Source organism: Ahaetulla prasina, chromosome 6, assembly GCF_028640845.1.
Source record: "Ahaetulla prasina isolate Xishuangbanna chromosome 6, ASM2864084v1, whole genome shotgun sequence".
Lineage (NCBI taxonomy): Eukaryota > Metazoa > Chordata > Lepidosauria > Squamata > Colubridae > Ahaetulla > Ahaetulla prasina.
The window spans coordinates 114,273,014-114,297,441 of NC_080544.1; the positions used below are offsets into that span (position 1 = coordinate 114,273,014).

Sequence of the window (24,428 nt, forward strand, 5' to 3'; positions counted from 1 at the left end):
TTCTTGGCTGGGCCTGCAATTAATGTGCAATTAAGACTCTGAAAAAAATGTGTCAGAGGAAGGCAAGGCCAGCCCTGCAGAGGGACCTCTGCTGCCCGGTGGGACATTGTCCCTGGTGGACCCAGCAGCCTCTCAACATCAGCCATCCTGGGAGGGGTTCTGGACAAACAATGGCAGCAAAAATACCCTTTCATAAATTGCTGCCACCTCCCGAGATCTCCTGCACTACTGAAATTAAGTGGGGTGGAATGGAGAGGATGCCCAGAGGAATGCCGCCTCCACAGGGCAGCCGTCCAAGAACTGACCGTCCGAGGGCCACAGCAGAGCCCTGGACAAAGGGCAGGTGAAGAAGTGGGACACAACCACGTCACACTCTGGATAGCAACAGGCAGGCAGGCAGTCTTTGACTCACAACCCTAAATGAGCACAAACTACAATTGTAAATCACTGCAGTTGGTAAGTGGGTCACCACACAACCGGGCCTGATTTTAAGTCAATTTTTGCAGCAGTTGTTAAATGAACACTGCAGTCATTAAGCGAATCCGTTTTACCCAAGAGGCACTTTTTTTCCAGAAACTGGAAATAAACCAGAAACCAGCAAAAAGCATCAAAATGCACACACCTGACAAACACACACACCTGGATGGTTCAAACAGCTTTAAAGGCAATCTGTTTGTCACAAAATGCGATCCTATGACTGCACTGTATATGTGTGCAGCTATCATAAATTTGAAATTGGGTCTTTTTGTAACTTTGGTAGCTTTTGTAAGTTTAAATGGCCACTAACTGACCAGTCGTAAGTCAAAAACTACTTGTATTTTCAGTTTCCTATTAATGGGTGGAAAATTGCATGCAACCCAAGTTCTAATAAAGGAAAATATTTGTAGCTCAGGGTTGAACTGTGAGGTCCTTGATGCTCTCAGGGCTTGGTGGTTTTCTTACAGACATTTCATGACCCAACTAGGTAACATCAGCAGTGCTGGAAGGGAGTGGCCAAGGAGAATAAATCGTCGTCCCTTCTAGCAGTGATGTTGTAACCTAGGTGGGTGATGAAAACAACCCCGCTCAGAGAGCACCAAGGATCCCTCAACTAAAGTTCTCCATCATCTCACTACTATTTTTTTTGCTTATATAAATGTGAATTTGGGCTTGAAAAAAAGTAGAAGCTCAACTTTATTCTGATGGACAGTTCTCTGCAGAGCATATCCTCTCTGTGCTACAAAGGCCGTCCTTGGATTCATTGGTCCCCCTTCAAGATTCCTTTCCTAGAGCTCAGCAGGCTCCATCCAAGGAGCTCCCCTTGCACCTTCTGCCTTTTCCCTTGGCAAGGGGAACCACCCCCGTTGCAAGGAGATTTACCAACTTCATCCCACCCACCCCTCAAAAAACCTTCCCTCCAGTGCCCTCAGGCTCCCAAGGGTGCCCCCCCATCCCCCGCGTCTTCCCCTTGCCTTGGCCCCTTCCCTGGAAGGGAATTCCCTCATTTATCCCTGCCCTCCTCCCGTGGGGAAAAAAAGTTGCTTTCCTCCCACCCACGTCCTTCTCCACACTCTCTTGCTTCACGGGGGAGAAGGAGCAGCAGTCTGGCTAAGTGACAGCTTCTAAGGAGGTGAAGAATGATGTGTTAGTTCAGAGATCAAGGGCGCCTTTGCAGAGATGAGATGTTTCTTAATCATAAAGCAAGTTTCACAGCTGCCATCCAGGAGGAGGAGGAGGAGGAGGAGAGAAAGGCAGGAGACAAGATGGCTGCAGAAGACACAGACAGGGAGTCTTTGGCTTACAACCATCCGCTGAATGACCGGTCACTGAAACAAGTCACCAGTTGTCACCCTTACAAACTGGTGCAGCAGCCCTGCAGGTCACGTGATCAAAATGTAAACACTTGGCAACTGGCATGTATCTATGACGGTTGCAGCATCCCGGGGTCGACAAGCAAAGTCAACGGGGATTCACTTAATAACTGTGTGAACAACTGCAGTGATTCACTTAATAACCATGGCAAGAAAGGTCATAAAATGGGGGAAAACTCACTTAACAACGGTGTTGTTTAGCAATGCAAACTTTGGGTGTCAAGGACCATCCTGATTTTACAAAGAATTCCCGGCTACTCTTTGGTGGAGTTACTTGGCCAAAGCCCACAAGGTAGGCCTTCAGATACCACGTAGTGCAGGGGTGGGGAACAATGGCTCTTTTGTGACTTGTGGACTTCAACTCCCAGAATTCCTGCTCCCAGGAATTCTAGTTGAAGGCACAAGTCATCAAGGGCCCATCGTACCCCACCCTGACAGAGTACAACCTCCTTCAACAGAATGTGTTCCAGCCTTGTTGGAACTCACCACCTGACAATTCTGAGCTCACAGTCTCAATGCATCTGGAAATGGCAGGCGGCTGGACTAGAAGACCTCCAAGGTCCCTTCCAGCTCATTCAATTCTATTCTAACCCCACAGAGTGATGGGCTTCTGCTGCTTCCAGGTTGGGAGGTTAAAGCCCCAGTTTTTCATCCTTCTGTTCTTCACAAGGAATCCAGCCGAGTGACAACGGAGCACCTGGAAGCTCAAGAAGGCTGCTGTGTCCACCCAAGGCCAAAATAGACGCAGCAAGTGGATTATGAAGAGGCAGAACATCAACGGCGGATCTGGATAATGATCAAGGAGGCCACAGACAGAATCTGTAATGGGAAGGAAACTCTAACTGGCACCAGTGGGAGAATTTCTCCTCATACAAACAGAAACTCATCAGAGGGACGAAGGGGGCAACCCAGGAAATGGATCAATTTCTACTTTCTCACCTGCTGGGTTCCCAATCATTGCTCCTCCCTAGGGGTGAAATCCAGCAGGGTCTGACGGGTTCTGGAGAACCGGTAGCGGAAATTTTGAGTAGTTTGGAGAACCGGCAAATACCACCTCTGGCTGGCCCCAGAGTGGGGTGGGAATGGGGATTTTGCAGTATCCTTCCCCAGGAGTGGGGTGGGAATGGGGATTTTGCAGTATCCTTCCCCTGCCACGCCACGCCCCCCAAGCCATGTCCACCAAGCCACGCTCACAGAACCGGTAGTAAAAAAATTTGGATTTCACCACTGCTCCTCCCAAAAGGTGTCTGTGTTATTAAACAAAACACACACACACCCCAAATGCAACTAATTTCAAACAGGGTTTTGAGGTCAAACTTTTGAGGAACGTCAAGTTCCCCTCCAGTTCCTGGTCCCTGTGCCAACATCCTGTTAATCTGAGGCCCATTCACACAACACTTGGTGTCGTACCAAGCCAGTTAAAGACCGAGGCCGGACATAGGTCAACCTGAGAGGTGGGGCGGATGTCCAAGTCCCCCACACATCCTGAAACAGGGGAATCCCTCAGAGACAGTCACAAATGCAACCCAACAAGCGATTTCACTGCCCCGCCTAGATGGTGTACATATGTTGCTTTCACTCTCTTGAGCAGGGACCTTCAAACTTGGCAACTTTAAGACTTGTGGACCTCAGCATGGGGAATTCTGGGAGTTGAAGTCCACAAATCTTAAACTCGCTGAAGTTGAAGAACGCTGATCTAGACAACCATATCAGTCTATGGTAGCCAAAAATCAGAAGGACTGATGGTCGAAAAAAAGTGGTACCAGATTCCTCCTAATGAAAGAAATGGCAAATAAAGATATTCAATTCAATTCTTTAAGCTTCCCTGTTATTAAAGCCACTCCGTTAGTCCCCAAAATCAGCCACTGAGATTTCTAGACTCTCGCGTGAATGCCACAAAGCATTGTGAGCCTTTCAGACACTTATAGACCCCAGATAGAAATAAACAAAGACGCGTTTCTGGCTTTAAAAGGTGCCAACACACAAGCTTCAAAGTTCCTAAGATCAACAGTCACTACTCAGGGCCAGAAAACACTGAACTTAATGTACATCCCGAAGACTGAGTAGCCCTCCCCTAAGGAGGAGACTTTGGGAAAAGTGCAAGCAAGAGCAACTGAGATGATTAAAGGCCTAGATATTAAAACATCTGAAGAACGGTTGCAGGATTTAGGTTTGGCCAGTCTAGAGAAAAGAAGGACTAGGTGGGGCATGAGAGCAGTCGTCCAGTATTTGAAGGGCTGCCCCACAGAAGAGGGGGTGTCAACCTATTCTCCAAAGCACCAGAAGGCACGACATGAGGCAACAGAAGGAAAATAGTCAAGGAGAGAAGCAACCTGGAACTGAGGATAAAGTGACAGAAACTAACAGTAAGGACAATCAACCAGTGGAATGACTTCCCTCCAGAAGTTGTGGCTGCTCCATCAATGGAGGCTTTTAAGAAGAGACTGGACAACCATTTGTCTGCAAAAATATATGGTCTCCTGCTTGAGCAGGGGGTTGGACTAGAAGACCAGCTCTATTCTGATTTATTGATATGAAGATATGGGTTGGTCTAGTACAGGGGTCTGCAACTTTAAACACTCAAAGAGCCATTTGGACCCATTTCCCACAAAAAAGAAAACACCGGGAGCCACAAAACCCTTCCTGTGCCTGACTATTTCCTGAGCGGCCATAGAACTAGCATATGTAGTTGAATTAAATGTTCTCTTTGGAAACTTTTCTTTTCTTGGATTTATCCATGGCTGGCCTACCAGGGGTTGAAAAGCTCAATAAATCGCATGCCGGCAAGCGTAGCACATTGGCGGTTGTGACACATATTTAGAGTGATAGGGAGCCGCAACAGAGGGGTGAAAGAACCACATGCGGCCACAGAGCCGCAGGCTGCTGACCCCTGGTCTAGTAGTTTAATGAAAAGAAGGACTAGGGGTGATATGATAGACATCTTCCAATATTTGAGGGGCTGCCCCAAAGAGGAGGAGGACAATTTCTTTTCCAAAGCATCAGAAAGCAGGACAAGAAACAATGAATGGAAACTAATCAAGGAGAGAAGCAACCTGGAATTAAGGAGAAACTTCCTCACAGTGAGAAATTGTTGGTGCTCCATTACTGGAGGTTTTTAAGAAGAGACTGGCTAGTCACTTGTCTGAAAATATATAGGGTGTCCTGCTTGACAAGGGGGTTGGATTAGAAGACCTCTAAGGTCCCCTCCAGCTCTGATTGATTGAGGATGTTAGGTTTCCAGTCCAACCCAGCTACTGTCCTAGTGGTGTGAGTAATTCCCACCAGGCTGTGACCTTCCTGGTGCCCGAAGAGCATTTGATGTGTTGGGAAACTGCCCACCTGGCTGGAAGGAGGGGTCAAGCAAGGGCTTAGCTTGGAGTCCCTTGCACAGTCGCAAGAAGCATAAGCTTGACCTACCCCGAGATCCATGAACCTTATGCGGTCATTCCCAGGGGAAGGCGAGCAGGCTGGAGATTCTTGTAACATAGGCGGACATCAGTAAAGTTGCTTATTTTATCTATTTACAAGCAGCTCTGGGGAAACTGCCAGAATCCTTCCTTGCGGCCACCCTGGAACGGTGGTGCAGATGCCTTCAAGTGATGCGACAACCCCTGATAGAGCCAACGGACCAGTAAAGCACATCTGCAGAAACAGCAGCTGGACAACGGGATCAACATTCTCTGCCGATTGCCTGGAGTTCAGTCCTGAGTGGGCTCAAGATTGACTCAGCCTTTCATCCTTCTCAGGTAGTTAAAATGAGGACCTCTTGGAGGTCTTCTAGTCCAACTCTCTGCTCAGGCAGGAGACCCTATAACCGTAATGGCGAACCCATGGTACACGTGCCAGAAGTGGCACACAGAGCCATCTCTCCTGGCACACGAGCCGTTGCCCATTGGTCTTCCAGGTTCCGTCGCGCCGGCCAGCTAGTCTCTGCATGCGCATGCATGTCAGAAACCGGAAGAGCAGCCATCCGGCACATGCATGAGCCCCGGGCGGCTGTTCTCCCAGTTTCCAGCACACGTGCGCTCCTGTTTCGGCACTCGGTGCTGAAAAAGTTCACCAACACTACCCTACACCATTTCAGAAAAATGGCTGTCCATTCTCTGTGGCAGCCCCTCAAATATTGGAAGATACTATCATGTCACCTGCAGTCCTTCTTTTCATTAAACTAGCCATGTTCACTTCCTGCAACCATTCTTTATACATTTTATCCTCGAGTCCCTTAAACCTCTTTGTTGCTCTTCTCTGCACTCTTTCTGGAGTCTGAACATCTTTTTTATATTGTGGGGGCCAAACCAGGGTGCAATATTCCAGGTGTGGCCTTACCAAGGGATTATAATGTGGCACCAAGACTTCACATGGTATTGATTCTATCCTTACGTTGTAAACCATCCAGAGATCCCCGTAAAGCTTTGTGGGGCAGTCTATAAGCCTAGATGCTAAATTTCCAGAAGATGCTAAGAGAAGAGAGGTGACCCATAATCCCCCCCCGGGAGGGCCTGCCAAGAGCCTGTAGGAGCCAAGATGGAAAAATCTCCAAATGTCAAGCGACAGGTTTTATAACCCTGTAATCTGATTAGTTCCATTTGAGAAATTAAAATCAAGCCTCTCGACTTCCTGGCTTCGACGTTTGCTTGGCAAAAGATTTGCACGTCCGACGCGCCTTTTCTTAGGAGGAGCTGCGGGCAGCTCTTCCAGTCCCAGATCTCTTTGTGATCTCTTTCCCCCCTCCACCCATTTCATTAGCACAGTAACTTTCCATTGATATCTGCCAGTTTCCCACCATAGCCAGGATCCCAGGGGCAGAAACCTCCATCCCTTTGGGGTCATTGGGTGGGCCTCACAGACATCTGGGCCACCAGGAATATTGCAGGCCAATATTGTGCAACACAGTGGCCACAGCTCTCTTCGTCCGTGCGCAGGATGGGGACCAGCCCAGGGTCACGGCAACAGGGAGATGGGCAGCATATACATTTCATAAGCAAACAAACGAATGGACTAGCAAACTGGACTGTTCCCAGAAAAATGGTGAGGCTAAAAGAAGACACCACCGTGGAATTTGGATTCATGGCAGAAATGGATCCAAGCTTGTGGGCCACACAGTTGATTCCTACCTGGTTTATTCGTGGAAAGAATCCTGTTGGTCTGAAAGTACAAATCCCCCACCGTCTCTTTTATAGCCTGAGAAACTAGGGAGGGTCACTTCTGAGGCTCTTGCCCCACCCATTATGCAAATGAGGGCTCAGCCGGGCTCTTTTCTGACTGTTCTCTAAAGAAGTTGGGGTCTCCAACCCTGGCAACTTTAAGCCTGGTGGACTTCAACTCCCAGAATTCCCCAGCTAAGTTGAAGTCCGCCAGGCTTAGGGTTGCCAAGGTTGGAGACCCCTGCTCTGTTGTTGTTGTTAGATGCGAAGTTGTGTCCAACCCATCGCAACCCCCTAGACAACGTTCCTCCAGGCCTTCCTGCTCTCTACCATGCTCTGGCTCTAAGGCAACAGCTACGCCCCTGCTCTAAAGCTACATTAACAGAATCTTGCAAGTCTGAAAGTACGAATCTCCCAACATCTCTTTACAGTCCAAGAAAAATAAGGAAGGTCCCTTCCAAGACCCTCGCCCATCCAGCTGACGGCTGTGCCTTCTTTTATTTCGCTGTTCCTTGAAGCTACATTTACAGTGTCTTGCAACTCTGCAAGTACAAATCTACCACTGTTTATATTATTTTTTAACAATTTTTATTAGTTTATAATATAGCATACAAAGAAAACACAAAAGTAAATAGTAGGGAAGGGAGAAAGGAAGAGAAAAGTGGGGGAAAGCGAGGGAAAAACGAGGAAAAAGAGGCCTGGACTTCCGACTCCCTTTGGTGCAGCAGAATAAGGCAGTAACATCAAATCACAGCTTTCGACTTTTCCATAATAATATAGACTAACCATTTCTATAATAACAAATCTGTCGGTAAAATCCAAAATCAAAGTTTCATTTTTTTCCCCAACTCAAAGTCCAGAAGCGGTTTCCAAGTAGAAATAAAAGTCTTTGTATTATTTTCTTGGATCAAAGCAGTCATTTTAGCCATCTCTGCTAACTCCATCAGTTTTTGCAGTTTTTACCACTGTTTCTTTTAAAGCTTATGAAACTAGGGAGGGTCTTTTCTGAGCCTCTTGCCCCACCCACTATGCAGCCCTGGGTTACGCCGTCTCTTATCTGTTATCTGTCCGTTTCTCTTGGCAGCATCTCTTCCTCCGTCTCCCAAGGCCTTTCCTGCATCGCATTACAAAGCCCCAGGTACTTCCCTAAATAAAGTTTTAGAAAATTCAGAAAAATACCTACACACAAACAAATCAGACAATCCCTCTATAACACACACACACACACACACATGCACGCACCCACAAAGATGTCTTGCATAAGCAAAACACAAGCTCATTAGCTCACCCGTAAACAACCTACACTTTTTTTAAAAAAGCAAGCAACGAAAAAATGCCCCAGCTCAACCGGCACAAAGCAAAGACCCCCTCGCCTCCCCAGGAGGGTCCCCTATCACTGCAACTTACCTTTCCATGTTTTCTGGGCAGTGGGGCAGGCTTCCAAGCAAAACCCTGAGTTGTAGCCACCTGACATGTTTATAAAGGCGGCCTGGGGGTCCGGGAGGCATTTTTGCAAAGGAAGAGGAACGCTAGGAGGTGGGGGGCTGTGTTTTTCAGCCCTCCAGCTTCCCATTGAATTCAGTGTGGACCACAAGAAAGCATTGTTTTGAACAGCCAGAGAGCCAAGGAGCCAAAGGGCCCAAGAACCTCCCCAGCACAAGGGCCCCTAAACCTACATCTCTCCTGCTGTGGCAGAAGACACAAACACCCTAACGGGAGACCTCTTGTTTAAACCGAGATCCAGCTGAAACCTTCCTTCTCCATCTTCTGGCTCACGTGCTGCTCAAAGTGTATTTCTTGAACGCTTCCCTTGGTCTCCATCCAACCTGAAATGGCATGAATGATCAACCCAAAACCTGGACCAGCCAGGAACTTTTCAGAAAGAGCTGAGTTATCAGCTGCATCACGTGCAGGATTCAGAGATGGACGAGGCTGCCGGAGGCAACTTCTCGTCTCTCCTGTGTCCAAACATCCACACACCAAATTTCATTTTCTTTGGAAAAAGGATTTTTTTCCTTTAAACGTTAGAGGACAATGAACAGGACAGGGATGGCATAACTCACACTCGGTTAATGGGAGACCCTCTTGTCGTCCCTTGACCAGAATTCTTACAGACGTTTTGAAAAGGAAATTTGTTTGGATTGCAAAGAACGGAAGAAGCACCCTGCAGGATCAGGCCAAGCCCATCTTAGTCCAGCAATTTGCTTTCCTGGTCAACCAGGTGCCTCTTTTGGGGCAGCAGGCAAGACATGGAGACCTTCCCCTCTCTGACCACTGTCCCTCTGCAACTGGAAGGCCTGGGGCCTTGGCCGGCCCATGACAACAGCCTGCCAGGGTAGATGGGTCAGGGGGTCCAATCCAGCAGGCCTCGGCTTGTGTTCTTAGGCCGACTTGGCTGCTCCAACCCTACATGGGAGTTGAGTCTTCAAATGTCAGGCACCAGCAACCAGAACCACTCATGCAAATCTCAAGAGAAGCTTTATTGCTAATCACCCACGTTACAAGAATCTCATCAGATTGACTGCATTCCCTTGGGAACAGTCATATAAGGGTTCTGGGGAAGGCCAGGCCTATGACGCTATCTGCACTGCAAGGACTCCAAGCTTGGCCCCCTCCTGACACCTCCCGCCAGCCTAGCTGGAGATTCCATGGGAGGGAGGGAGGGAGGGAGGGAGGGAGGGAGGGAGGGAGGGAAGGAAGGAAGGAAGGAAGGAAGGAAGGAAGGAAGGAAGGAAGGGGCTTCTACTAGACTGGAGTGTTAAGAGGGGAGCCGAGATTACAGTCTTTGCACTGAGTAATATCAGAGACCAGGAACCAGAACCACTTGTGAAGACCCTCATGAGAAACTTTAATGATGGTCACCCACTTTACAAGAATCTCATCAGACTGACTGCATCTCCTTGGGAATGGTCAGATGAGGATTCTGGGATCTGGGGAAGGCCAGGCCTGTGCCGCTTTCTGCACTGCAAAGACTCTAAGCTAGGTCCCCTCTTAACCCCTTCCTCCAGGCTCGCTGGGAGCTCGACCACACCAAGACTCTTGGCAGATCGCAGACATGCGTTGATCCAGGCCGGTCTAAATTACAGGGTTATCCTGTGCCGTGTGAAGAGATTGTGGGTGGGGGAGGTCAGAGGAGGTGTTTGACTCTATTCTAAAGAGAACCTCCTTCCTATCTTTTTCACTACAGTGACGGGTCTGAGGGCCTTTGTTCAGAGTTTGGAAATTTCCTCTTTCACAGCCATGCACCAGTCAAAAGGGGTGCCGTGCCATGTGGGAATGTCAGCACCCAGGAACGCCTGAGAGTCGTGAGTCGAGCAGCAGAGACTGTGGGCCGCTTCCCCAGACTGCAACAGCTGCTTTTGAGACTCATAATTGCAAGCAAACGATTTGCAATGCAAATGAGCCGCATGGGAGTGTGTGGATGTGTGTGGATGCCATCTGATCCTTTGCACACTCATGCATCTAAGAAACAGACACGTGTGAGCACATACGGTATACTGGCTGTCTGCACAATGTCCTGGCCTCAACCACAGAACTAAACGACTTTCTCCCTAGGGAAAAGGTCTGGTGGTACCTTGGCCCAACAGGCTCATCTGGGGGAATGGGGGTTATTTGATGGTTTAGGTGTTAAGTGATCTCTGCCTATTTAATATATTATTCTGCATACTGTGCTAAAATAGAAAATGTGCTAATTCAATAGTTATACCGATGTTTCTCCACCACTGCTTCTCCTTCTCCAGGTTAAAATGCAGTCTTGCAAACTAACTCTGCCCATTGCCAGCAGTTCAATCCTGACTGGCTCAAGGTTGATTCAGTCTTCTGTCCTTCTAAAGTTAGTAAAATGAGGACTCAGATTATTGGCTAGTATGAATGTGTGTTGTCACCGAGCTGGGGAGGGGGTTTATTTTATTATTTTTCTTTCTTTTATATGACGTTTTTATATCCTTGTAAGATGCCTTGAGATGCCATGTGCAATGGCAACATGCTGACTCTGTAAACCACTTAGAGAGGGTTGTAATACACTATGAAGTGATATATAAATCTAACTGCTATTGTCTTCTCTTCCCTTCCCTTCCCTTACTTTGTGGCACAGTGGTTAGAATGCAATACTGTAGGCTAATTCTGCCAACTGTCAGGATTTCAATTCCGACCAGCTCAAGGTTGACTCAGCCCTCTGTCCTTCCAAGGTCGGTAAAATGAGGACCCAGATTGTTGGGGGCAAGAGTCTGACTCTGTAAATTGCTTAGAGAGGGCTATAAAGCACTGTGAAGCAGTATATAAGTCTAAGTGCTATTGTTAGTTCTATTTTCCTTCTCCATCACCCTTCCTCTTCTTCCTCCTTTCTCTTCCTACTCCTCCATCACCCCCACTTCTTGTCCTTCTCCCATCACTCCTCCTCCTCCTCCTCCTCCTCCCCTCCCTCCAAAGCAATACCAATTGTCACTTTGTTCTGGGAAAAAAATGTGGAAGAGCTGAGCAGTGATGTTTTGAGGTGGGGAAAAAGGGGACAAGATGAAGATGAAGCCTGCACAATCAGTCAATCAATCAATCCCCCCACCCCTTCTCATGGGCATGTTACACCCTCTGTGGGCATTGTTGCCTTCCTGCTCAAACTGGGATGCCAGCCTCACCCATTCAGCCCGCTTCCAGAAGAATTGGGGGGAATGCTGTCTCCAGCCCCACCCGACCCCAACCATCTTACAGAATCAGATGCCGGGGATGGTGAAAACTATCCCCCTAAAACACAGCCTAGACCATCCGCATATGTGTTGGGGGTGGGGGTGGGGAGTTTGCTTTTTGGAGAGCTTAAGCATGGGTGGGTTTCAGCAGAATAACCTTGAGAAGTCACAGACAGAATAAACGGGACGCTGGGCAGTGCCCACCCCTGGTTTAAGAGGTCCAGTGTAGAACCGTGGCTTACCTTACAAGCCAGGTGTAAGAGTTATGCCATAAATCACAGTCAGGGAACTGTGAAGTTGGAAGGGCCACGAAAATAATTTATCCAAAGAGACCCATGGACTTCAATTCCCAGAATTCATCAAGGAGTTCTCAACCTCAGCCAATTTAAGGCCCGTGGACTTCAATTCCCAGAGTTCCTCAGCCAGCTCAACTTGAATTGGAAGTCCACCGGTCTTAAAAGTTGCCAAGGTTGAGAAATTCTAATCTACTCCAACCTCCTGTAACCTGTATTAAATTGCGTGAAGTCCAAGGAGCTCTTCTGAACTGCTGAACCAAAACCGACTGTTGCTAGTGATAAGAGAGCTGCGGTGCCATTCAAGGCCACCTCCAGCACAGGATTATGGGCCACGGAAAGGACAGGACGGAGCAGTTTCCTGCTAGGATCCAGAGACCTGCCTGATCCCGAATCATCTCACCCAAAAGCCATTCGGAAACACTGGGGGCAAGCAAAGCCTTTGGCTCCTCCCACCCTTGAGCATTCAACCCACGTGCAGTGCCCCCTCCCCAGAAGAGCCAGCTTCCCCCCTGCATGGGCTAAGAGCAAAAGTGCAGTGGGAAAAAAATATAGGATTTTATAACCTTTTCCGCCCTAGTTGTTAAGTGAATCCAGTTCCCCCAATGGCTTTGCTTGTCAGAAGGTCACAAAAGGGGATCACATAACCCTGGGAGACACTGCGACCGTCATAAATATGAACCAGTTGCCAAGCGTCCAAATTTTGATCACGTGACCCTGGGGCTGCTGCAGTGGTCGTATGTATGAAAAATGGTCATAAGTCACTTTTTTCAATGCCGTTGTTACTTTCAATAGTCATTAAATGAAAATGGTCACTAAATGAAACTGTTGTAAGTCAAGAACTACCTTTATTGCAAAATTTAGAGCAATCCCTAGGGCCCGGTTGGCATGCATTTGGGGTTCCTCCCCCAAAAACGTGGCCTACACTGCAGAATTAGTGTGGCCTTCACCTCCACGGAAGGTCTCAGCCTCAGCTGCCACGTTCTACTGCTCACCTTCAGACCTTAACCTGGAAAGCAGGAAGCCTCCAGAGATGCCTACTAGCCAGAAGACTGGCAGTTCCTGGGAAGACGCTTTGTGCTTTGGGCAGCTTGCAAGTCCAATTTGGCTGATTCACACACACGCACACATCCAAGCCTGCAAATGAAGCAAAGGGTGGGGGCTGTGGCCATTCTCCCCCCACCTTGGAAGGATAGAGCCAGGAGAAGTGGGTGGGGTCTGAAGCACCCCTGCCTGGGTTCCCACCAGGCCCAAGGTTGACTCAGCCTTCTATTCTTTATAAGGTAGGTAAAATGAGGACCCAGATTGTTGGGGGCAATAAAAGTTGACTTTGTAAATAATTGTTGTGCCTCGCCCGCCCCCGTCTCCGCAGCCGGGCCCCTCCCATCTCCTGTTATCTGAGCCAGAGACTGATAGTGAAGAAGAATGGCCTGGCATGCCTCCAACCTCCAGCCCTGGCACCATGCCCAGACAGACTGAGCAAATAAACCTCCCCCCCACAGCGTGTGAGCAAGCAGCCAGCCACGAGCTAGAATTGCCGGCAGCTGAAAAAACGTGGACAGATCCCCGCTTCTGGAGAATGGAGAGGCGACGTCAGCAAAAGGAAGGGAGGGGCAGGCCTGATAAGCCCAGAAAGGCCTGAGCTGGGTGGTCTTGATGCAGATCTTTCATTCTCCAACTAGGCAACATCATCAGAGATGGGAGGGGGAGGTGTTTGTTCTCACTCCATCACTCTCTACTGGCGCTGATGTGACTCAGTTTGATAGTGAAATGTTTTAAAGAAAACAACCGAGCTATGAGAGCACCAAAGACCCCCGAGCCCTCCTCCTCCTCCTCCTCCTTTTTCCTTTCCTTCTTTCTCCTTCGTTTTCCTTATGCTGCTCCTCCTCTCTAGAAACCCCACGTCCTTCTAGCACTGATGATGTTACCTAGTCAGGTCATGAAAGGTCTGCAAGAAAACCACCCAGCTCAGAGAGCATCAAGGACCCTTCATTTCAACCCTGAGCTGCAAAGATTCTCCTTGACTGGTCTGAGAAAGTCCCTCCCGGACCAAGGAGAGTTTAGGAAAAAACTCCACCGGCAGCTCATTTGATGTGAGATAACTTTACTCAAGACCCATTCCTCTCTTAATATTATCAGTAATTTCAATCATATTAATAGTATTATTAATAGTTATTAATTAAACAGATTCTCGAGCAGAAAGATACTATCAGCCCAACCACATCAGCCACTGCATTGGCTCAAAGGAACCACGGGACCTTGGAGGTCTTCTAGTCCAGCCCCCTGCTCAAGCAAATGGCTGTCCAGCCTCTTCTTAGAAACCCCCAGCGATGGAGCACCCACAACTTCTGGTGGCAAGCTGTTCCACTGATTTAATTGTCCTCACTGTCAGGAGTTCTAGATAGGATCTCTCTTTGATAAGCTTCCATCCATTATGTTTATGGAGATTCTCAGTCATCCAGGTCCTGGTTGTCCCAAAAGGTGCTTTTTGAAGAGGCAACTGGACTTTCTGATATTACAGATTACAGAATAACAGAGTTGGAAGGGACCTTGTAGGTCATTTAGTCCAACCTCCCACCCAAGCAGGAGACCCTACACCATTTCTGACAGAGGGCAGTCTGGTCTCTTCTTGAAAGCCTCCAGTGATGAAGCTCCCAAAACTTCTGAAGGCAACTTCTGTTCCATGGGTTGATTGCTCTCACTGTCAGAAAATTTCTCCTTATTTCCAGGTTGAATCTCTCCTTGTTCAGTTTCCATCCATTATTCCTTGTCTGGCCTTCAGGTGCTTTGGAAAATAGCTTAAGCCCTTCTTCTTTGTGGCAGCCCCTCAAATATTGGAAGATGCTATCCTGTCTCCCCTGGTCCTTCTCTTCACTCTTCACTCTCTTCTCTTCACTATGAGACTATTGCCTTACACACTGTAAGCCGCCCTGAGTCTTCGGAGAAGGGCGGGATATAAATGTAAAAAAATAAATTAAAAAAAAACCTAGAGTAGCCAGGCCCAGTTCCTGCAACCGTTCATTGTATGTTTTAGCCTCCAGTCCCCTCATCATCCTGGTTGCTCTTCTCTGCACTTTTTCTAGAGTCTCAACATCATTTTTATTGTGTGGTGACCAAAACTGGATGCAGCATTCTAGGTGTGGCCTTACTAAGGCTTTACAGAGTGGTAGTATTACCTATTACTTTGAAGACGGTTCACTTCTCATCCAAGAAGCTTCTTCAGCTCTTCTTCTTCTTGAGAAGAACTGAACCCAAAATTTCTCTTGCGAAGGAAGACTTGATTTGAAACCCGGAGGCTGTAGGAACCCTGCAAGGTGGCCCTTCCTCCCCCGCCGCCATTCTGTCCAGCTCAGTTTTGTCCCATTTTACGGCCTTTCTTGCCACCATTGTAAAGTGAATCCCTGCCATTCTTAAGTTAGTGAGACAGTTGTTAAGTGAATCCAGCTTCCCCATCAGAAATTTGCAAAACACTGCAACTGTATTAAATATGAAGCCATTTTTGAGCATCCAAATTTTGGATCAGGTGAACACGGGAATGCTGCAACGGTCCTAAATGTGACAAAGGGTCGTAAATCACTTTTCTCAGTGCTGTTGTAACTAAAACAGCCGACTAAACCAACCGTTGTAAGTAGGGGACTGCCTGTACTACTTACAAGGCCACTGTAAGGCCACTGTAAGACCCGATTCAGAAGAGCCTCTTTGCAGCTGATGGAGAGCTAGACAGAAGGGGGGGGAAGGGTTCCTGCAGCCACCAGATGTCAAATCAAGCTTGGATGTCGCTTTCACACGACCCCAACAAAAAACAGGGATCTTTATTTCCAAGCAGGGGGGTAGAACTCATGGACACCTTGTGTCCGACGGTTCCAGAGGTGGCTCTCCTCAAGGGAAGCCAAGCCTTTCCCCCAAGAATAGCGGGTGCAGAGTGTGGGATAATTTCACAGCACCTGCTGCCTCTCTGAATTGGGTGGGGGGACTCCCCCCTTGCTCAGGGCAGCTGTTCAGGTTCCAGCGTCCCAGGCAGATGGCTGCCCAGCCTCCGCTGCACCGTAGGAACGTGTCTGCCCCACACTGTGGGAACACCCGGTGCCCAGGCTCCCTTCCCAGGGAAGGAAGGGAGGGGGACTTGGCCCTCTATGCAGACGGAGGCAGAAGACTCTTGCTGCTGAGCGCGGGCGCCAAGCAATGTGCCAGCAGGCTGGGCAAAACACCCACCCACAGCCCAGGGCCCCCAGCCAGCTGGCAGCTGCGTCCCTGGGTGGGAGAATTTCTTCCCAAATTCTAACAAGAGGACCGATAAAGTAGAATATTTGTAGCTTGGGGTTGAAATGAGGGGTCCTTGGTGCTCGTCTCTGAGCTTGTGGTTTTCTTGCAGATGTTCCATGACCTAACTAGAGAATAACATCAGTGTTAGAAGGGAGAGGGATTTGTAGATGGAGGAGGAGGAGGAGAAGTTCCTTGAGCTTGATGGTTTTCTTCCAGACGTTTCGTGACCCAATTAGGTAACATTATCAGTGTTCCTGAGTAGTTACCCAACCTAGAAAGCCACCAAGCTCAGGGAGCACCAAGGACCCCACACATTCCCTGATCTGATTCCCTCGTTTTTACCAGGGGTCGTGCATGAGGCTGAAGGAACCCAGGCTTCCTCAGACAGCATGCTGAAAAATTGGGGCTGGGGGAGCGGAGAGCGAAAAGACACCTGAATTATTCCTGAATCTTTCAGGAGCTTCTGCCTCACCAGGAAAGGCCAGGAAAGGCCTCTTCCGTTTGCTCCAGCAGGGAGTGGATCGGGTGCGAAAGGCAGGGCAGGAGGACGGGTGTGCCAACCGCTGTGGGAACACACGTTTCTACAGCATTGCGCCTTCCGTCTAGATTCACATCACACCCTGAAAAAATATATTGGAGCTGCCTGGTAGCAATACAGCTCAGCTCCTACAACACAGTTATAAAAAGGAGAACTGAGCCAACTCTGAAGGGCCCTTGGTGCTCTCTGAGCTTAGTGGTTTCCTTGCAGACATTTCATTATCAAACTAGGTAACATCATCAGTACTAGCAGGGAGAGGAATTTGCTCTCACGCCGCTTCCTACTAACACTGATAATGTTGCCTAGTTTGGTAATGAAACATCTGCAAGGAAATGACCCAGCTAGAGAGCATCAAGGACTGTACAATCCCCTTCCTCCTCCTCCTCCTTTCCACAAAACTTACTCCCTTCTAACACTGATGATGTTAGCTAGTTGGGTTAAGAAACGTCAGCAAGAAAACAACCAAGCTCCGAGAGCAATAAGGACCCCATCATCCTTTTCCTCCTCTTCCTCTTCCTCTTCTCCTCTCCACCCGTCTCCTTTCTAGTTTAGTAATGAACGTCTGCAAGGAAACCACCAAGCTCAGAGAGCACCAAGGCAGCCCACCTGCCTCCCTCTGTCTTCCTCATCATCGCCCGAACCCGTCCTCTCCAAGAGGGGCCCCTTCTAAGCCATAGCCACCAATTCCATGCGAAGACAACTTCGGAGAGCTCACATTCACACAACACCCTTGACCTGGCTTTCTTTGTTTGTTCCATTTCTATAACCGCCCATCTCAGTCAATGACTCGGGCAGTTTGCAATTCAAAAAATATATTACACTTAAATATTTTAAAATAAACAATAAGAGCATCCAAAATAAATAAGCAGCCGAGATTCTTGGCCAGTCAGCAATGCAGCCAGGAAACGGAGCTCTTGACACACTCAGGGGCCCAGCCACACAAGGGAGCCAGGTTTCCAGGGTCTTATGAAAGCCGAACAGGGTTGTTGGGGGGGCCACTCTGATCCCTGAAGTTCCACAGAAGGGGGCCACGTCTTCCAGCTCCTGCCAGCCAACACTTTTGGTGGTTGAATTAAGCCATTTTGTGGGTTCATACAACACCCTTCGCACTAACAAACGGGAACTACTTGTGCAATACACATGCAACCTGAACCAAGGTGAACCCTAATCAAATACAGGCTGTCCTTTAGTTCATTTAGTGACCGTTCAAAGTTACATCAGTGCTGAAAGAAGTGACTTAGGATCGTTTTTCACGTTTACGGCCATTGCAGTATCCCCACGGCCACGTGATCAAAATTTAGATGCTTGGCAACTGGTTCATATTTACGACGGCTGCAATACCCTGGTGTCACGTGATCCCCTTTTGTCTGACAAGCAAAATCAACAGGGAAGCCAGATTCACTTAATGACCATGTTACTAACTTACCCATTGTGACGGGATCCCTTAGCAAGAGTGGCAAGAAAACTCACGAAATGGAGCAAAACTCACTATGTTTCACTTAGCAACATAAACGTTGGGCTCAATTGTGGTCATAAGTGGAAGACTACCTGTATAACATGCCTCACATGAATGCAGCCATTTGCACGTTGGTGCCCCAGCTGGGCGAAGGGCAAGGACGGGGTTATGGGTGCCCACAGAAGCCCCTCCCTCCCTTCCTGTGAGCGGGACATCTCTGAGCCATTTCTCCTGCGAAGAGTCTTGGACCCCGAGGGGATCCGAAGGAGACCTGGGCAGTGACCCAGCCCAGAGAGGTTCCCAACCTCAGCAGAAAAAAAGCAAAGCACATCTGAAATGTGGGAATGAAGTCTGCGGTTGTTGGGTTGTGTAGAGCTAACTCAAGTGCCTTCCAAGCAAATGCCCAGCAGAAGAAATTCCAGCTGTTCTGCTCTGAGCCCACCTTGAACAGCTGGTGAGAAAGAGCCTCCGAGATATGCTAAGGAATCAGTTCCTGCAGACACACACACAAACATACACTACACACCTGAGATCAACAGCAAGAGGCCAGGTCTCTCTGTCTTTTGATGGAGGGAGAAGGTCAGCACGGGTAGAGGGACCTCAATTAAAAGGAACCGGATCTAGTTGGAAACACAGCTTGGACTGGGAAGAGATCCATAATCGAACTGTGATCTCCAACCAAGAACCAGGCGCGAGAAAACTCCCAAAGTCCCCTTCCAGAGTAGCCTCAAGAGGAAAGATATCTCTAATAAAGGAGAATACTTGCAGCTCAGGGTGGAGTAGCACTGATGATGTTACCTAGTTTGGATAATGAAACCGTCTGCAAGGAAACAACCAAGCTCAGAGAGCAGCCAGGACCCTTCAAATATATTCCCCTTTTACAGGCAGAGACACTGAGATCCAGCTGGAACCAGAATTACGTGCAAATGACAAATAATGGCTCTCCTTTGGGTCAGGAGGTCATAGCTGCCAGGACACCCCTTGTTCCCCCACCCCCAAACCCCTCACAGCCATCTAATTACTCCACACACCAATTCAAAGGATTGACCTAACACGCCGAACCACAAAAATCCAAATCAGATTTAAAACTAGCCGAGGTTAGCCTGAGGCCTCTACCTCTGCTGACCCGAGCCTGCCCCCCCCCCCGCATTGGCCCCTCGATTGGGGCTGCCCTCCCTTTCTCCTGCCACAGTTGGGTGGCCACTATCCAGTTCAATGGCAACTTGATGCAGCATTTACTTCTGTGCAAACTGCAGTGAACAAACCCAGCCAGATCGGAAGATGGAAGCAGCAGCCTCCCCCCCCCCCAAACCCATAGAAGCCCCCAATGAAGGCAAAAAGGCAGGGCTCCCCGCAAAAAAGACACCGGTTTGAAAAACACGGGGGGGGGAGGAAGAGGGGCATTTTCTCCTGGTTAAGAAGCCAGCCAGCATTGTGCAACTTCTGAGGAGGTTATGCTGGGACCCTGACTCAGCAACCCAGGGGCAGTTTGCACACCTAACGTGCCCAACCTTGTCAAGGAACTGCCCCCATTCCTGGGACACCCCAAAGGCTCCGTAACCCAGCAGATCAGGCTGGCACGACAGGCCGAACTACAGAACAGGCCAAAAGGCTTTTCTTTGTGGGGACTGAACACCAAGGGGCGATCCAGGGGGAGACCCGGGGGCTTCTCCAGACGGTGAGCGGCAGCTGCTGCGGGAAGAGGCAGACGGACGAGGGGACGGGCTCCAGTCCAGTCCTTCGGGCTGGAGACCCTCGGACGACCCTCGCCGGGCTCCCCGGACGCCGCGCATTCAGCCTCGCCCAGGATCAGGAGTCGCGCAACGCTCCGCACCCGAAAACTTCTCTCCCGAGCGGGGGTCGCCCGATACCCCCAAAGCCCCACCGGGAAGACAAGTCCGCGGCCGGGCGCGGAGAGCAGAGGAGATGGAGCCTCCCGCTTAGGCGCAGTCTACCTCCCGCCCCCCTGCGGGCCGGGCCGGGGACCCACCTGGCCTCCTCCGGACGTGCCTCTTGCGGCCGCTGCAGAAGCGCACCTTGCTGAAGACGCCCAGCACGTGCCTCTCGCAGAGGGAGCGCCCGTCCTTGCTGGGGCTGGAGCGGCGCTTGGAGGCGGAGACGCGCTCGCTGTTGGACTCGCGCGCCTGCCGCTTCTGCCGGATCAGCGAGCTGGCGATGGCCGCGGCCATGGCCGACGGGGCGGGCAGCGCTCACAGGCCGCCGGCCATCCTCACCGCCCGCCGCCGCCGCCGCCGCCCCAGCCCCATCGGCCCCAGCCGCCCAGCTCCATCCGCCCCGGGACGGCCGGACCGGCGCCCTGGCCCCGCCGCCGCCGCCGCCCCCCAGCCTCCGCTCGGCGGCTCCGGGAAGGAGCGGGAGGAGGACCAGCAGCAGCAGCAGCAGCAGGAGGAGGAGGAGGAGCCGGCGGGGGTCCCGAGCTGCCCGGCCTCCCCGCCGCCCGCAGCCGGCCACGCCTCAGCGGCCCGACGGGGCGGCGGCTCTCCCGCACTGCCCGCCCGGCCTCGCGGGGCAGCAGCGGCTGGGCAAAGCGGGAGGAGGAGGAGGAGGAGGACCAGAGCCCCGCATCGCCAGGCCCCCCGGCAACAGCTCCGGAGCCCAAGCGGCGCCGCCCGTCTTCGCGCTGCTGCTGGCGGCGGGGGAAGGCGGGCTCTGCCGCGCGCCCGCCCCCCGCCGCCCCGGCCCCGCGCCCCCGCCCCGCATCGTCCCGCGCCCGACCCGCGCGCGCCGCCGCCGCCGCCCCGGAGATGCTGCGCTGCGGAAGGGAACGGCGGCGGCTCCGGGCCCCCAGCCCGCCCGGCCCCCTTCCCTCCCCGCCCGGCGCCCCTTCTACGCAAGCCTACGTGACCGCGGTGGGGATGAGAGGCTCGGCCGGCGGGAGCAGCTTCCTCCGCGGAGGCGTCTCTGCCTTCCCGACCCCTCAGCGGGAGCTCCTGACCTCCCCAGCCAGCCCCGGCCCTCCTGGACCCCCGCCCGACCCTCCTGCCCCTCCCCAGGCCGAGACTCCTACAGCCCCTCCCCCCCGTCCTCCCCCTCCCCAGCTGGCACCTCCAGAAACCCCCCTGCCCTGCCCTGCCCCGCCTCGCCGGGACCTCCCCACGCCCCCCGAGCAGCCGCCCCGGCCAAAGCGGAGGGAAGGCGAGGCAGAGCTCCCAGCCGGCGGAGGGTCCGGCGACCCGTGGCGCTGCAGCGGACGAAGGGAAGGCGCCGGTTTCGGCACACGCACCCTCCCATCCCGCCAGGACCCCCGCCCCTTTCCCCTTGGCTAAGCTCCAGCGGGGAGACTGGCGGGGTCCAAGCGCTTCTTTCTCTGCCTCGCTTCCATCTCTGACCGGCGGCTGCGAGATCTCTTTGGCGGGCTCAGGATCATTCCCGACTGGATCAGCTCCTTCAGCCAGATTCCCAAGACCGCTGAAACTCGGACTAACCCACTAATTTCATGTTCTTTATGCCCTGTATTTCCATCGGATTTCTGATTGGTTATTGCTCTGCGGAGCCTGGCTTTCCACCTGCTCTCCAACACGGTTCCCCCCTCAACCCATCTGAGACCCTTCTCAATTCTTTGATTTTACTACTCTGAAAAAAAAAAATCAGCAGAGTTGCTCCTTGACTTACAACCACAATGGAGCCCACAAATTTTCATCGCTAACCTAGGCAGTTGTTAAGTGAATTTTGCTGTGTTTTATGATCTTTCTTGCAGCGGCTGTTAAGCTAATGATTGCCGTTGTTAAGCAAATCTGGCTGTCCCATTGAGTTTGCTCATCAGAAGGTCAGAAATGGGGATCGCGTGACCCCAGGATGCTGGAACCGTCATAAGTACATGCCAGTTGCCGAGCATCTGTATTTTGATCACGTGACCCTGGGGATGTTGCAGAGGCCGTAAGGGTGAGAAACGGTCCCAAGTCACTTTTTTCCGTGCCGTTGTAACTTTGAATGGTCACTAAAAGAATGGTTGTAAGTCGAGAACCACTGGTATTGATATTCCTGTTGGTGCTGGAGGCCGCTGTCCTAAGATGAGAAAAGTCTTTTCCCATTCCTTGCCATTTTGCTTCAACCACTTGGGTTTTGAGGCTGGGGGTGAAGCTAAGCAAATTGGAGGATGAGAGACTAGGGGCCTTTCCAGAGGAGGTGCAGGTTCCTCTGTGCTGTTTCTAGCACAAAAACCTGAAAGCTGATCTAAATTGGAGGAAAAGGGAATAGAAATTAAGTCAGTGCTGAAAAGAAATGACAGACTTGAGGATGAGTGAAGCCCTCCATCAGTCTGTCCGTCAGCGCAATAATACTGGACAATGGCACTTAAATGGCACAAAAAAAGTGACCTTAAGATGGGTGGGCTATAAATTTTATAAATAAATACAGCTAGACCTCAACATACAACCACAATGGAGCCCCAAATTTCTCTTATTAAGTGAGACATTTTTAAGCGAGTTTTGTCACGTTCTGCTACCTTTCTTGCCACTGTTGTTAAGTGAATCACTGTAGCTGATCAGTGATTAACCTGGTCGTTGAGTGAATCTGGCTTCCCCTCAGACGGTCACAAAAGGGGGGCCACATGGCTGACCCACCCCTGGGGCATTGTGGCCATCGTAAATATGAGTCAGTTGCCAAGGATTTTTTATTATGTGACCCTGGGAATGCTGCAACAGTCGTAAGTGCAAAAAACAGTCATAAATCAGATTTTTCACTGCTGTTTACAACTTCAAATGGTCACTGAACGAACTGTTGTAAGTCAAGGATTAGCTGTAAATAAATAAGCAGCACAAAAGGAAAGATCAAGTTCCGAAATTCCATTTTCTTCCAGTTGTGGAAGAAAGAAAACACAACCATAGTCCACACACTAGGGCACTTGCCTGCATGTACACATACACACAAACACCCCACAAGTTGTGGCTGCCAAGGCCGGTGACCCCCTCGCCCCATTCGTGACCCAAAGCAAAAACGGACTTGGCCCCTTAGAATTAATTGGCCTTAATCAACCCCATTTCAGACCGAACGTTGCTGCGTGGCACAAGGAAAAAAAGGCATTTGGGTGAAACTGTGTGTTTTACTCACCAGTGGAAGAATTGGATCACAACGCAAGCAAAGAGCCACGGAGGGAAAGACTTTGGGCCCCCATCCAAAGAGAAATCTATGTTCCTGCCGCCCCACATTGGTCCTGCTTTTGTATTTATAAAGAAAATAAAACCCGTACCCCAAATTCCCCAAATTCCCAAAAGCCTTCCAGGGGAGTTCCCCAAATGCTAATATTAACCAACTAGAAAGAGATACTCAGTTAGTAGGAAATGACTTTTCTAGGTTCCCATTCACAAAGATCAGCCCTCCCCAAACTTGCCAACTTTAAGACTTGTGGACTTCAACTCCCAGAATTCCCCAGCCAGCTTTGATGGCTGGGGAATCTGGGAGTTGAAAGTCCACAAGTCTTAAAGTCAAGTTTGGAGTCCCCATTGCGGAGAAAGATTTTCCTTCAGCAGCTCAAACAACAGCTGAGTTTCTTGCTACAATACATCTGATTGGCAGTCCTGCCAGAGGATCATCCAACAGCCTGCCTTCAGAGGCCAACTGGGGATCAGGGCTATCTGCCTACACCCCCCCAAGGATCCCTTCAGATCACAGCTAAGTCCTGGACATTACAATATTGACAAGACTGTGTACGCTGCTCCTAACACAGCTGGCTTTGCTATGGAGGTCTTCTAGCCCAACCCCTGGCCCAAGCAGGAGATCCGATTCCATTTCAGACAAACGGCTGTCCGCTCTCTTCCTAAAAGCCTCCATGATGGAGCACCCACAACTTTTGGTGGCAAACTCTTCCACTGATTTATTGTCCTTGCTGTCGGGAAATTCCTCCTTAGTTCTAGGTTGGGTCTCTCCTTGACTGGTTTCCACCCGTTGTTGTTGTTTCTTCTCCTGCCTTCTGGTGCTTTGGAGAATAGGTGGACTCCCTCCTCTTTGTGGCAGCCCCTCAGATATTGCAACACTGGTATCGTGTCACCCCTGGTCCTTCTCTTCTTTAGACCAGACATATCTAATTCCCTTAACCATTCATCATAATGTGGTGACCATTACAAAAAAGATGTTGAGACTTTGGAAAAAGTGCAGAAAAGAGCAACTAGGATGATTAAAGACCTGTAAAATGTATGAAGAACATTTGTTGCAGGAATTGGGTCTGGCCAGTCTAGAGAAAAGAAGA

General features: G+C 50.3%; 1 protein-coding gene across 2 annotated transcripts in view; it reads right to left on the reverse strand.

Moving 5' to 3' along the window:
- The window catches only part of FGF12 (fibroblast growth factor 12), a 172,927-nt gene that overhangs the window by 55,427 nt on the left and 93,072 nt on the right, over positions 1 to 24,428 (reverse strand). The window contains exon 1 of one of the 2 annotated variants that reach the window (XM_058188944.1): positions 20,214 to 20,412. The exons of the other annotated variant lie outside the window; for it this stretch is intronic. Within the exon in view, the coding sequence (XP_058044927.1) occupies positions 20,214 to 20,412 (199 nt within the window). Of the gene's footprint in view, positions 1 to 20,213; positions 20,413 to 24,428 lie in introns of those variants that run through there. 2 annotated transcript variants of the gene reach the window in all.